We start from the raw sequence: 12193 nt of genomic DNA, 5'->3' as shown, positions 1-12193 counted from the left end.
GCTTACACCTTTGTCAAGGCCGATCCTCCGGGGCAATGGAACCATCCGGCGCCGCTATTGTCTAAATATCCTTTCGGCCGGATCGCGGACCGCGGGTGATGGTTAAATTCGTTTTGCATCGATTGAAGTGTCTCGTTTTGCCGAAACCGAAACTTGCTCTCTTCCTTCAAAAGAAACTTGCCTCCCGAGGGGGGTTAACCCAACCTCGTGGGCTTCGGCTTTGATTTTACTTCAGGCAGTGATGGTCTCGCCTTCTGACGAAACGAACTGGCCCTTGGATATCGGCACCCCTGCAGCTGGGCTGGCCCACCCCAGCCCATGTGTCCTATAAGGGCTGCTGCCAGGCTAAAAACTAAAAAACTAAACTCTTTATTTGCGCCTCTACTCTTGTACCCCTAGCTGGGATTCATGCTCTAGGATAAGCCATCAGTGCCAGGGCCAGGAAGGGGGATCCCAATCTCAACAAACAGGGCCCTCACACCCCCTCTCACAGAGACCCTCTCACAACCAGCCCTGGAATTCAGGAGATGATTTCCTGTTTGAGTCCCTCACATTCAATTCGGGAGAATGATCCAGATTCTTCTCTCCTCTTATGAACTCTTCCCCTTAGAAGGATCCTTTCTTCCTCTCCGCCTGGAGATTTTTCTATGGGAAAAATTTGCATGCCATGAGGGAACATTTCTTGCGCTCCAAATAGGATTTGATGCTGAGAGAAGCTGCACTTCCTTTCTGCGCTGCCATTTACTTTTCCTTTAAGGCCTCCTTGCATTCCCTCCAGTTATTTGTTGAGGATGGGATTTTTAATGCTTACTCTAGCTGCTGATCCACTTTCACTTAAGCCGATCCCCCCACTGGGCCTTCCTAGGGTCCTACATAGTTCTCTCCAGTTCAGACCATTCATACAAAGCTATCTCCCCAGATCCTAAGAGCTCCCTCCCAGGGTCCCTAGGCAAAAGAGGCAACCCTCCAGACCTCTCCCTCCTGTTTATATATCTAAAGCTTTAGAGAAGATTAGTACTGGGGTTCTCACTTTGCCTCTGCAACATTTTCAGCCAGGAACCCTGAAATGGGATCCAGGAAGGTATCAAGATCCAAACAGACCAGTTAACCAAAAAGTTGTCTTTAGCAGAACTTCATGACATTGCAAAGAACCCATTCCTTCAAAGTTAAATGCATCACATTTGCAGTAACCATTCCTTAGCATGCCTGTCCTCAGCTAGGGATCAGAACTTCTGCCCAGTTTCAGATGGCAGACACCTATCACAGCGGCATTGAAAACCAAACCAGCAGTATCTACCAGACCATGTGATCCTAATGATAAGATCCAGAAGGTGCTAAGAAAGTCACAAGAGGCAGCAAAAACCTTGGAAGAGGTGCTCAAGAAGAATTAAGAGAACAGCTCCAAGAGGTCCAAGCAGTGGCAACTTTCCTATTTTTCCATTGTCCAACCAAAGGTGCCCAGGTCAGCCTCAGAGAATTCTCAAGTTCCAAGAGGTCAAGAGCCCCAGGCAGGAGCCCAAGGTCCAAGGGGGGGCCTCCAGAGGTGGTAGCCCCTACAGGGGAGGCCAGTGGCCAGGCAACAAAGTCCCAAGAGGTGCAGCAGGACCTGCCAACAGGGGACAACCACTCAGGGTGCTTTATGGACAGCAGCTACCACCTAGCACCGGGCACAGTCCACACAACTAACAGCACTAACTTTATTTTAGTAAAAGCACCTCTACAAAACTGGTTAACCAACCAATTTTTGCAGATTTTTTGCATTCAACATACAAAAGTTACATTTTTCAGACAGCAGATTTACCAGGGAACCAAAACTATTAAAATCAAATTGGCCAGAAAGGAAAGACAAACTAAACTCTCAATCTCAAAAGAAGCTGCTAACAAAAGGGACAACCAGAGGCAGAAAATGAGTGCTGTGGAAAGTACAATCACAGGTTACCCTGGTTCCAAGTCCAGAAAAGCAATGGAGACTATTCCAAGCAAAAACTGTTTCCTCTACTGCCTCATTGTCCCAAAATTATCAATGCCCACCTTACAAATTCAAAGGCCCACCCAGCATACGTCTTTGCTGGGTGCTCGGGAGGCTCAAGGAGGCAGGATCAGAGCAAGGAGGAGCACCTCCTCAATTTCTTGATGCTACAACTTTTATCATTACCTCACCATTTGTTCGAGAGGTTGCCAGGCATTGCTGGCTTTATTCAATGCCTATCTACTGGAAACCCAGATCTTAATAATTGCTCATTGCTGCCTCCAATCACCGGAAAGCAAAATCATGCCCAGGGAAGACTTGAAACTCTTCATTTACCTACTACAAAAGCTGGACAACAAAATCAAATTGAAGGAATATTTGAACAGGTCATTCAATACATACAGTCTTTGGGATACAGTCAAAATACATACCATCGGGCAAGATAACCTTCTTAAAGAGAAAGCTGATGCATTCCTAAATGGACTTCCGAACTAACATTCTCAATAGCAACCTAACAGCAAGCAAATCCTTAACAAAGCAATCTATTCTGCAAGCAAGACAGTCCTCATGCCAGAAAGTTTTGCGGTGGTTGGGTGCATAATCATGGACCCACATGTAATATTGCATATGAGAAAGCCACAAAGGTACAAATTCCATTAATGAATTCATTACAAGCACATCCTCAGGCTAAAAACCAAAATAATCAAATGGGCCTAATAAAAGAATGCCAAAAAATTCAATCCAACACTCAACCCCAAACAATCCCATTGGGGCCCACGCCCTCACACCACACTCAACCATTGCCATGGACAACACCACCCTGCAGACTCACATAACTCAGACAAGTGCATAAGCACATAAACTAAACTGACATGCTGCACTCACATTCAGACAATCAAAGGAAATGCTGGCAAAAAGGACAAGACCTTTACAGGGAGATTGTGGTTCTTCACCTTTCAACAACCATGGACAGGGAGGCACACACAGACAATGGCGGTGGTACATCAACATCTGGGAGGCACACATTCATTACAGGGAATTGATGCGGATGGCAATGGAATGTGGTCTAGCAGACATACTAAGGAGGACTGCCACGGATGCCCACACAGAAAATGAAAGAATGGATCTTGCGAACATACACAATCAAAATGGGACTACCCCTGAAGGGATGCAGATTTGCATCCTTCTTCAAATCACCACGCAAAAAGGGGACTCCAAGAAAATGACTTTATCGTTGCTTCCCCAGAAATCCCAAAACTAAAAATTCACTGGGGCCACGCATCAACACTTGCTTGGTTGCTCAGTTGGAAAAACCTGACAGCATATAAAACTCCAACCATCTTTGATCAGGACCACTTCCTTGGAGAAGAAAGGACAACCGGAATCAACTGAGGAACATAACCGGCAGACTGGCTGATGAAGACTACTTACCCATGCTAACAAGGAGCATGTCTGTAGAACAGTTCACCTGTCTTCGTTGTCAACTTGCTGTGCCTGCATCTAACACACTGAAAACATTGCACAAAACTGGAAACATTTACAAGAAAAAATACCCAACAATTAAAGGCACAGCAATCACAAGCTATTATTCCGCAGGCTAAGAGAAGAGAAGCAAATGAAGAAGAGGAAAAACATGGCAAAAAGATAAAAATAAAAATATAAAAAATATTAGAAAAATCTGTCACTGTTAAACATGGCCGCTTCTTCCAACAAGTTCTACAAGAGCTCTTCCACAAAGGACATCAAGATTTTCTCCAGTTCTTTCTCACATCCTCTTCTCAGTTTCAGTCATCGTGAGCAAGGAGCCTCCAGTCTTCTCCATCCTCAGGCAGCCACCTAAACCGAGAAAGCAGTGTTTGGAAACTTAGAAAAATTGACACAGCACTCCTGGGAGACCATACCTTGACACAGAAAATCCTTTCCCTTTTAACCAGAAACCATACACAATACCCAAATCAACCAGAAGGCAACTTGTTTCTATACAGGCACTTCTGGCAAGAGCCTACTTCACTGAGAACTCACTAATGGCAGTATCAGATCTTCCATAATCCAGTATTGATCTATCCAGCTGATCACTCCATATCTTTGAATCAGGCTATCCACCTACCTACTTTCTTCCCAACCCATCAGAACCTACTTTCTTCCCCAGCCATACCCTTCCCAGGACAATGACAATTACGCTTCTACCTAAGTACAGGACCATTTACTACTACCAGGGGAAAGCAATTTATGCACAAGGAATCAGCAGGAAGCAAGAGAAGCAATTTAGAATTTCTAAGCAATACCAAAACAATGCAGGTGATTTTATTTGGGAAATTCATAGAAACACCAGAAAAAGCCAGGGAACAGCTTCTACCAAAACATCTTACTACCACAGCTTTTCACGCCAGAGCTGCATTTTGATTTAGGATTAGCTGCATTTGGGAAGCCAGCATGCATACATTATAATTCTATATATTAGCTTTAGCTTTTACTCCATTCTCCACTTTTTTTGTTCAATTTTTGCAGGGATCTGTTTATAATTTATTTCTCCTCCTCCCCAGTTTTGCTTTGGTTTTCTACCCATTTGTATTTACTGAGACTGCCCCATCATTGAAGGACTGCAGATTGTACCTTTTCCATAAATGTAGAGTTTTGTACCTACCATCAAATGTAGATGTCCTTACCCACCCACCTTCCCTCTCTGTGGTACCTAGGGTATTTGCCCATCTTGTAGCTAGCTTGGGGAATCTATTATTGTGTATATGTTTGTATATGTATTTGTTTATATCTATTTTTGTTTCTGCTCTTGTTGTTTTTTGCATTTATCAAATTTAGCCTTCCTAGGCTTCCATTTATAGAGCATCTGGCACCTCTGAGCTGAAAAAACATCGACGAAATGGCCTTTACTGAAACTTAATACCTTGATACTGCAGCCTGTGGCTGTCACGACACGTGCGGCTGGGACCCAGGACTGACAATCCGGGGCCGGCCGACGGCTGCGACTGGACAAACACAGGATTTCTTGACTGTGGATGCGCCATTCCCTATGGACGGACACATTTTATGTAGGGTACAAAACTGTACTTTTGCTTACATGACTGTATTTTCTGGATGCTACTTTTAATGTATCATCTTTGCAACCTGATTCCCATTCTTTTCCCTTCAAGAAACTAGACTGTTTCTTCAGGACCTAGGATTCTCATAGGTACCTCTACAGTGGTATCCCTGGATTGTAAAAGAGTATCAGATGGGGTTGCAGCCAGGCTCTAATTCCAAATGTAATGGAGTAGGATTCATGTCTACACCTAGTTTGGTAAAAAGATTTGCACCTTAGCTACCCTTGTCATTAGGGCCCTAAATTGTTAGTTTCATAAGTTTAAATTCTAAGAGTCTGTCATTGAGTAATGAAGATGGGGGATACAACTCCCTAGTAAGGAGATGCTGCATTTGTGCAGCCACAGTTCTTTGGTAACTGGGCATATGGAGTCTGCGATCGGAGGCATGCATGGTTGAGGTGTCGGTCCCTTAAAAAGAATATAAACTCAGAACTCCTGGATGCCCTATGGGGTAAAGAGATCCTTTTTAGAACCCCTGCTAACAAAGATATTCAAAAAGCTAGAGGAAAACGAGAAAACATTAAGTCTCTTAAGGGCCTCTTTCATTTCTCTCTTTCTCTAGATATGTCAGACACTATCCCAGCAAATGTTGGCCCTTTCCTCCCAAATAGCGTAAAGGCAAACCCCATTATGAGAAGAAGAAAACATTTCCAAAGAAGTGACAAACTGACTTAAAAGGTAGACCTGGTGGCTTCATGGCCAGTACACATACAGTGAGCAGCTATGACTCCCTTCCCATTGTCCTCAAATCCCACTTTAACCTCCCTCCTCTATTTCTTCCTCCTGCCACCATCAGACAAAATAGGTTGTAGGTTATAAGCCAGGCTACAGCTTAAAGTTTCTAAAGACACCAAGATTCTAGGTATTCCAACTATACCCAGAGAACAAATACACCTTTTGCCACAAAAGGAGACAGTCGAACAGGTATCAGAAAAGAGGCAAATGGACTGGATTTTACTCAAGACTCTTCCCAAGAAAAAAAAATCCTTGGAGTGATCCATAATGGATCTATAAAAAAGCTGGGGAGGTAATTGCTAGTACCAAAATTCAAAATGCAGACCCTACATAAACTTTTTCCTCTGATTTTGTCCTGAGCCCTAATGATGACTGCAGATCTGCTGGATGCCTTCCTATATATCCCCAAAGGACAGAGAGACAGGCATTTCCTAAGGGTTGAAGCAAGGGGTGGTTCCCATGTTCAATTTTCATACTTGCCTTTTAGCTTGCCTATTGCACCCAGGGTCTTTACAAAGTGCTTGGCTCCAGTGTTTTCTGCAGGACAAAGGGCATCCACATTTTATTTGCATCTAGACAATTGTTGTATTCAGTGCTGTTCCCCATTAGGGATTCATAGGGCTTAAGATTTTACTTAAACATGCTTACAGAGAGTGGAACTGTCTCTGAATATTCAAAAGTCTCACTTTAACCCAACAAGATAGGTTTCTTTCCTAGGGATTGTCCAGGACTTGGGAGGGCTAAAGGAATTTCTACCTGAGACAGAATCATGTTCTCTCTCAGTATTTCAGCAAGGTATAAAGATCCATCAGATCCAGCTTCATGCAGACTAATTTCAGTTTTAAACCATGGTTATAAGGTATCTGTAATAGCTAATGGAATGGTAAAGGTGTTGCCAGAAAAAATAGATATGGACCAGAGTGGTTTTGTTGAGAAGAGGCAAACAGTTGACATCATTAATAGAACAATCATTATCCAAAGGGAAGCAGAGGCTAACACCCTGCTATTTTTTTATTTTTTAACATTTTTCTTGAATTATAACTTGTGACATAGGCAAGCTTACATTTATATAAAAGGAAACAAATCATATTAACATGTTAACAGTTGCAGACATTATGCATCACATGCATTCTTCCGTACTGTATAATTATTCCACCCTTACGTAAGTTGGTCAATTCCTGCCTTCCTTTAAACTGCATTTCTCCTGCAAAACATTGTTCTGCCTGTATTGTTCCTACAGTTTCCATTTTTTCTATGTAATTTGTTCCTACCCTTTTTTAAAAATCCCATTCCTAGTTCTTTTATCTCTGTTACAGTCTTCACTACTTCAAATACTGTTGGTTTAGACTTTGATTTCCATTTTCTAGTAATTGCTTTCCTTAGCTGCATACATTTACTCGCCCATTATTTCTGACAGAATACTTTGTAGGAAATTTTTAAAGTCTGCCAACTCATTACTCTCCCAAAGCATATATTGCCACTTACTGATTTCTTCCCCATCATACCTCCAATATTTGTCGTCCACCTGAGGAAAAATTCTTTGGAGTCTGCAGAAACTTTCAAGCAAAAGTCCTGAATCTTATAGACGTTGTTAAATATTTGGGAGCCATACATATGTCCTCTCATTGTTTATTTGTGAATTGCTTATCCAATCTCGTCTCCCAATCTTTCCTATCCTTCTCTGATTGACTGCTATAGTTATTGTGCAATATTTAATATGCCCTGCTAATTAGCCCTTTTTTAACAGCTGCTTTTGCTCTGGATTCAACTAAAAAAATCTACAAGTGCAGGTCTTTCACTTAGGATTCCCCTGTCAGTTTATGTTTGCCTATGATGTGATATAAATCCCTGATAAGGAAGCAATCTCTAGACTGTAATCCAAATGTCTGCTTGGCCTCTTTCCATTCTTTTACCTTTCCTTTTGTAATTATTTGTTCCCAATACCTTTTACCAGTTTCCTTCAGTAAATTCCAGCCCCTAATTGCAGTCATCCCTATCGGTAGAATCTCCTTTCTTCATTCCCATGCTGGCTTAGTTCTTAGAATACTTTCTGCTGCTCTTCTGAATATAATATTCTGTATGACTGTTGTTTTTCTTCATAAGAATCTGCATCCAAAATCCCACTCTCTATCCTTATTTCTTGATCCCCAAATTCATCATCTTCCCTTTCCACTTTGAACTGTAGCTTTTTGCTTATCTTATGTACAACAGCTTCAACTGTGTAGCTCTAAAATATCCCTTCAAATCAAGTAATCCTAAACCCCCTAGTTCAGTTGGGAAGGATCAACTTTGTTCCACTTGACTCATGCCCTCCCCCCAGATAAAATCATTCAACTCTTTATTAATTGCTGTCCACAACTTATCCTCTGGTTGATAAAAATATGTCTGACCTACATGTAAAACTTAAGGGACTAAAACATTTTTACTGGTTTTTATCTGGGTCTATATCAGATTGTCGAAAGCTGACATGTACAAAGCACTAAACTTTGAACTTGAAAGTTTGAAATATGACAACGTCGAATGTCAAAAAAAAACACTCAACACCCAAAACAAAAAAAAAAGAACACTCTATGCAGGGGGGCACACCCCCCGCTACTTAAATGTACCAACTTTGAGATCGCACTACAGTGCAGTAAAGGGAAAGAGTCCCTTCCTGCACTCTGTGGTGATCTCTGTTCTACGTTTCAACGTTGTTAGACTTCAAAGTTTAGTGCTTCGAACTTGTCAGCTTTTGACATTATGATATAGACCCGTTTTATCTTGCTGTCTGTATCCATGGTCTGTAGCTTCCACTTTCTTAGTTTTTGTTTTATCTTTAGTTTAATCTCTTGCAACATATATTTAGCTGTTATAACAGAATCCTTTTTTAACCCATACTCTTAAATACTTCATTTCATCATGTCCCCATAAATATCGGTATTGCTGAACTAATTTATATGTGGGTACATAGTTTGGAGCTATAGCCTTTGTTTTATCTTCTTTAATTTTATATCCAGAAAAAAAAATCTGAAACTCTCTCACAATGTTCCACATCACTGAGATGTCCTTTTCTGGTTCCATCAGGTACAAAATAAAATTGTATGCAAATAAAGCCAACTTTTCTCGATTACCATTCCAATTATTTGATTGAATTTCTGAGTTCCTTATTTTCTTAGCCAGTGCTTCTAAATATAACAGCAATAACAAATGGGAAAGAGAACCTCTGCCCGTTTCCTCTGTTCAGAAAAAAATATTATTAAAGATCCCTCCCACTATGATTTTTGCCTCCTCTCTCATATATCCTCCTAAATAACATTATAATTGTATCAAGGAATGCAAATGCTTCCATTGCTCTACTCGTGACATTCCAGCTTAGTCTGTTGAATGTTTTCCCTGCATCAAGACCTACCAACTACAGCAGTATTTTCTTACATTCTGCTTCCCTCTGGATCATCATTTTCTGTTAATGTTTTCAAATGTTTTGCCTCCCCTCCCCAAAACCACATTGATCCAAGTCTATCAATTTTGGTAATGCCGTTGCCATTCTTTTAGCCACTATAGACATAAACACTTTAAAATCATGGCTTAAAATTGAAGATGGCCTTTATGAAGCTGGATCTGATGGGTGTTTATCAGTTTTAGTTATTATAGCAACCACAGCTTTTTCCAGGATGTTGGTGCCTCCCCTCCTTGTAAAATACTGTTAAAACCTTCCAGAGCTTCTTCACTTTCTCCCCTCCTAGCTTCCAGGCTTCTACCAGAATACTATCTTTTTCTGGAGACTTTCTAGCAGATTGATAATACATTACCATTTTTACCTCATCTCCTCCTATCTTAACTGTTAATTGTTTACCCTCATCTACCTCTAATCTTGGGATATTTAAGTCTTCCATAAATATTTCCATTTGTGCTTTTTCTTGATTTCCACATTTCACTGCTTTATATAACTCTTCATAAAATTTCCAAAATATCTCTAATACCTCTACAGGATATTTAGTTATTGAACATTTTGACATACAGCTCCCTATTTTGTATAAATTGAATTGTGAATTATCCCAGTTGATACAGTTACATCACTAGTGGTGTCTTTACCATGACCAGACGTGCAAGAGCAAGTGGTATTTTCTTATGGACTTGGAAGATGAATGTGATTCAACAGTCATTAAGACAAAAACAGAACTAGATCAGAACCCACAGGTACTGTAAACCGGGTCTATATCACCTTATCGAAATTCCAGAATGTCGAACACCATAAGCTCAACCTTGGAATCTTGAAATGTGATATACTCGAATGCTCAGAACAGCGAATTTTTTCCAAGAGAATACACACACACACAGCACAAGCACACCAAAATACATAATCCACACATACACACTTCACAGAAACCTACACTAAACTGTACATACACTACTAGCTATCCACTTACCTTAACCCAACCCTAACCCTAAGGTCCCTAACACACACACACTCACCTTACCCGCTCCCTAACCCTAACGTCCCTAACTATAGCACACTCACCTTACCCGCTCCCTATCCCTAAGGTCCCTAACTGTCACACACTCACCTTACTTCAGTCCGTTCGCACACTTACCTTAACCCGGTCCGTCACCTTCGCACCACAGTCGAGGAAATAGCGATACTGCAGAAATGGCCCACCGGATACTTTCCCTAGGAAATATTCGGTGTTCAGCTTCACTATTTCAAGCGTTCGCCAAATTGGGGTCGATATTATAACATTCAAAGTTTTAAGACTTCGATATTATAATATAGACCCCTGTAAACCACCTTAGTAATGGTAGTGAGCAGCCGGAATCTTCTAGCTTTTCAGTTAGTGGTGTCAGACAAACTGGAGAGACTGTGGGTGTTAATAACTGGATGCAGAAATAATTTGCTTTAGACTGCTGGGCGGATGGTATTCATCACAATTACGTTGCTGTTATGGAGTTTTCATCTTTGGAAAATATGTTAAAACTTTTGAGAAGAACCTTTCTAAACACCTAAATGAATAACTTGACAATGTTTTTGTGAGGCTTTTTGCATGTGGGCAGAGTACCCAAAGTACACCTGACATTGTCTTTATCCCAATGTGAAGTTAAACTTAATATGTGATACGGAAACCCACAGTAGTGGGTTTGTCATTTCACAGGTATAGCATTTTTTATATTATAATTATTTTAATTAACTGTATTACAAGTTGGTTGTGCACTTGTGTTCATGCTGACACTGTAACACCTTGTTTCCTTTCGGGACTTTATCATAAATTTCCAGGTGGATTAAAAATAATGCAGAATGCAAGATGGAATTTTAAGGTCCTGTTTGAAATGCAGAAGATAAGACCAGTGAATCTGGCTAATGAAAATTTGAAAGAAACTCAGTACTGAATGTGCTGGTTGGAAATTGTTATTGTAAGAAGGTTGTAAAAACACAGCCTTCTGTATCTGCGCTCATGTTTGGGGAAATTTTAGACTCAGGGTTGTAGTATTTTGTTATGCTTGGCAGCTTTCTGTAATGAAGTCCCTCAGGTGATGTCCTACAAGAGAAAGTTTTAGGAAAGCAAACAGATCGCCAGAAATGTTACTTTTGTGCTAGCAGTATAATATTCTTCTCACTGTACCCCCATCTCACTGTGTAAGACGTGCATAGCTTTCCATTTCCTGCCTTATACAGCAGAAATGATGGTATATTTCCAGTGGTTGCCTCCTGTAACCATAAAAAGTTATGTCCTTTTGTTATAAAAAGTTATGTCCTTTTGTTATCCTTATGCCATTCTGTTCTTAAGATATGTTCAGGAAAAAAATGCACTCAGATGAGTATACCGAGTATGTCTGGCTGTGCTCTGGTAATGAACAGAGCAGTTGTTTGGCTCCCCGCTGGTCGTCCTGCACATTTTGTAGTAAAATGTATCTGTTATGAAGTCTGATTGTATTGTTAAACCATTTAAGATACTTAATTTGCCATTTGTTAATGTTGTTGCAGGCCAAGCAAGTTCAGCACAAGCAGAAGAGGCTGGAAAAATGGCAGAAAATATGGCGGACCTAGCTTGGGAATTTGCTATAAAAGAGGGATTTCGTCTGTTCAAATCTATTCCAGTGTCACCTTCTGTTAGTCAAAAGAGAACCTATAGCACATGGTCCTCTTTCAAGTCCCCTACTGTTGGTATCTCTGTATATACCAACAGTCCACATCATAACAGAGAACTCTGCTCTAATCCAGCCCACTCTTCAAAAAATTCTTTCATTATCTCACCCAGTGGTCTTGATGAGCGGGTTCAAGCTTTGTACTACAAGCTTAAGGCATTCATAGAGCTCAATGTATATCCCAATGAGCAGAAACTTCGTGATCACCAGAACTCCGTGGACAGATGGACACCACATCCACTTGTAGAAGAACTGCAGGTACTAATATTTTGCA

The 12193-nt window shown here is 40.8% G+C and overlaps 1 protein-coding gene across 1 annotated transcript in view; it reads left to right on the top strand.

Moving 5' to 3' along the window:
- Positions 1-12193, top strand: part of ACAD10 (acyl-CoA dehydrogenase family member 10) — a 1588826-nt gene that overhangs the window by 938631 nt on the left and 638002 nt on the right. Inside the window, exon 13 of the mRNA XM_044068620.1 lies at positions 11759-12177. Within this exon, the coding sequence (XP_043924555.1) occupies positions 11759-12177 (419 nt within the window). The remainder of the gene's footprint in view (positions 1-11758; positions 12178-12193) is intronic.

This window comes from Protopterus annectens, chromosome 4.part0 (genome assembly GCF_019279795.1).
Source record: "Protopterus annectens isolate FY-2018-M chromosome 4.part0, PAN1.0, whole genome shotgun sequence".
Taxonomy (NCBI): domain Eukaryota; kingdom Metazoa; phylum Chordata; order Ceratodontiformes; family Protopteridae; genus Protopterus; species Protopterus annectens.
Note: the sequence above shows the minus strand (reverse complement) of the source record. Positions and strands in the feature narration are given on the sequence as shown.